The sequence below is a fragment of the Sinocyclocheilus anshuiensis genome, unplaced genomic scaffold, assembly GCF_001515605.1.
Source record: "Sinocyclocheilus anshuiensis isolate Anshui unplaced genomic scaffold, SAMN03320099.WGS_v1.1 scaffold1431, whole genome shotgun sequence".
In the NCBI taxonomy this organism is placed as follows: Eukaryota; Metazoa; Chordata; class Actinopteri; order Cypriniformes; family Cyprinidae; genus Sinocyclocheilus; species Sinocyclocheilus anshuiensis.
In genome coordinates, this window is record NW_015537992.1 from 71,501 (window position 1) to 74,517 (window position 3,017).

The window sequence follows — 3,017 nt, forward strand, 5'->3', positions numbered from 1 at the left end:
CAGACTCTTATTGCGCAGACTCTGCTGGAGAAACCTGAACACAGAGAGGAACAGGAAGCGGGTGAGCTGCTGGACTCGTGCATGTGGAGTGTGTGTCTGTGTGTGTGTGTGTCAGTGTGTGTGTGTGAGTGAGTGTGTGTGAGAGAGAGTGTGTGTGTGAGTTCGTGAGAGAGAGTGTGTGTGTGTGTGTGTGAGAGAGAGAGAGTGTGTGTGTGTGTGAGTCAGTGTGAGTGTGAGTGTGTGAGAGAGAGAGTGTGTGTGTGTGTGAGTCAGTGTGAGTGTGAGTGTGTGAGAGAGAGAGTGTGTGTGTGTGTGAGTCAGTGTGAGTGTGAGTGTGTGAGAGAGAGAGTGTGTGTGTGTGTGAGTCAGTGTGAGTGTGAGTGTGTGAGAGAGAGAGTGTGTGTGTGTGTGAGTCAGTGTGAGTGTGAGTGTGTGAGAGAGAGAGTGTGTGTGTGTGTGAGTCAGTGTGAGTGTGAGTGTGTGAGAGAGAGAGTGTGTGTGTGTGTGAGTCAGTGTGAGTGTGAGTGTGTGAGAGAGAGAGTGTGTGTGTGTGTGAGTCAGTGTGAGTGTGAGTGTGTGAGAGAGAGAGTGTGTGTGTGTGTGAGTCAGTGTGAGTGTGAGTGTGTGAGAGAGAGAGTGTGTGTGTGTGTGAGTCAGTGTGAGTGTGAGTGTGTGAGAGAGAGAGTGTGTGTGTGTGTGAGTCAGTGTGAGTGTGAGTGTGTGAGAGAGAGAGTGTGTGTGTGTGTGAGTCAGTGTGAGTGTGAGTGTGTGAGAGAGAGAGTGTGTGTGTGTGTGAGTCAGTGTGAGTGTGAGTGTGTGAGAGAGAGAGTGTGTGTGTGTGTGAGTCAGTGTGAGTGTGAGTGTGTGAGAGAGAGAGTGTGTGTGTGTGTGAGTCAGTGTGAGTGTGAGTGTGTGAGAGAGAGAGTGTGTGTGTGTGTGAGTCAGTGTGAGTGTGAGTGTGTGAGAGAGAGAGTGTGTGTGTGTGTGAGTCAGTGTGAGTGTGAGTGTGTGAGAGAGAGAGTGTGTGTGTGTGTGAGTCAGTGTGAGTGTGAGTGTGTGAGAGAGAGAGTGTGTGTGTGTGTGAGTCAGTGTGAGTGTGAGTGTGTGAGAGAGAGAGTGTGTGTGTGTGTGAGTCAGTGTGAGTGTGAGTGTGTGAGAGAGAGAGTGTGTGTGTGTGTGAGTCAGTGTGAGTGTGAGTGTGTGAGAGAGAGAGTGTGTGTGTGTGTGAGTCAGTGTGAGTGTGAGTGTGTGAGAGAGAGAGTGTGTGTGTGTGTGAGTCAGTGTGAGTGTGAGTGTGTGAGAGAGAGAGTGTGTGTGTGTGTGAGTCAGTGTGAGTGTGAGTGTGTGAGAGAGAGAGTGTGTGTGTGTGTGAGTCAGTGTGAGTGTGAGTGTGTGAGAGAGAGAGTGTGTGTGTGTGTGAGTCAGTGTGAGTGTGAGTGTGTGAGAGAGAGAGTGTGTGTGTGTGTGAGTCAGTGTGAGTGTGAGTGTGTGAGAGAGAGAGTGTGTGTGTGTGTGAGTCAGTGTGAGTGTGAGTGTGTGAGAGAGAGAGTGTGTGTGTGTGTGAGTCAGTGTGAGTGTGAGTGTGTGAGAGAGAGAGTGTGTGTGTGTGTGAGTCAGTGTGAGTGTGAGTGTGTGAGAGAGAGAGTGTGTGTGTGTGTGAGTCAGTGTGAGTGTGAGTGTGTGAGAGAGAGAGTGTGTGTGTGTGTGAGTCAGTGTGAGTGTGAGTGTGTGAGAGAGAGAGTGTGTGTGTGTGTGAGTCAGTGTGAGTGTGAGTGTGTGAGAGAGAGAGTGTGTGTGTGTGTGAGTCAGTGTGAGTGTGAGTGTGTGAGAGAGAGAGTGTGTGTGTGTGTGAGTCAGTGTGAGTGTGAGTGTGTGAGAGAGAGAGTGTGTGTGTGTGTGAGTCAGTGTGAGTGTGAGTGTGTGAGAGAGAGAGTGTGTGTGTGTGTGAGTCAGTGTGAGTGTGAGTGTGTGAGAGAGAGAGTGTGTGTGTGTGTGAGTCAGTGTGAGTGTGAGTGTGTGAGAGAGAGAGTGTGTGTGTGTGTGTGAGTGTGTGTGAGAGTGAGTGTGAGTGTGTGTGAGAGAGAGAGAGTGTGTGTGTGTGTTTGTGTGAGTGAGTGAGTGTGTGTGTGTGTGAGTGTGTGAGTGAGTGTGTGTGTGTGTGAGAGAGTGTGTGTGTGTTTGTGTGAGTGAGTGAGTGTGTGTGTGTGTGAGTGTGTGTGTGTGTGTGTGTGAGAGTGTGTGTGTGAGTGTGTGTCCGAGTGTGTGTGTGTGTGAGAGAGAGAGTAGGGTTGGGTATCGTTTGGGTTTTTTATGAAACCAGTGCCAAATCGATACTTTTAAAACGGTACCGGTGCCTAAATGGTGCCTGAACCGATACTTTAAATAAATAAATACCCAAAATAGGATGGATTGGCCATTATTGAGCGCTATAAACACATTTAATGTCTGTTTCATTCATACGAGACGCCAGAGGGCGCCCTCGTGCAGAAACTCAACATGTGCATCACAGAAGGAATAGGCGTTAAAAAAAACTACAAACATGGCGGATGTGCGCGATCGACGGTTAGGTAGAGAGGCTCAGAAAAAGGGGTTTGAGTTACTAATATTCAACATTTAATCTGGTAAAAAATATTTATTTAATGTTATCTGTGTTATATTTCATCTGCAACAGCAATGTAAACTGTTATAAACATCCGTTTGGTCGTTAACTTTTAAATGCATCATGCATAAAATATGAGAATTTTCGGCATGAAAGACCCGCGACCGGCAGATCAATGTGCTACTTCTTTTCTCTCCAATACGGCAAGAAGTTAAATGAAATGCAATGTGGAGGATGTTAACTGTGACAAGATGATTGACAGGCCGGTTTACAGTGACAGGGTGCGTGTATCTATGCGACAGAGCGTTCGTTAAAGACGCAGTTGTGTGACGTGACAGTGTCCCAAAGCTATGGAATTACATTTCTGCCGAAATTCTGCGCGCGAAAGATCATATTTTGAGCGCGCAAAAGTGCGTTT

The 3,017-nt window shown here is 47.8% G+C and overlaps 1 protein-coding gene across 1 annotated transcript in view; it reads right to left on the reverse strand.

Annotated features, from left to right (window-relative positions):
- The window catches only part of med23 (mediator complex subunit 23), a 61,731-nt gene that overhangs the window by 38,768 nt on the left and 19,946 nt on the right, over window positions 1-3,017 (reverse strand). The window contains exon 14 of the mRNA XM_016469281.1: window positions 1-96. This exon is cut by the window's left edge and continues 212 nt beyond it. Within this exon, the coding sequence (XP_016324767.1) occupies window positions 1-96 (96 nt within the window). The remainder of the gene's footprint in view (window positions 97-3,017) is intronic.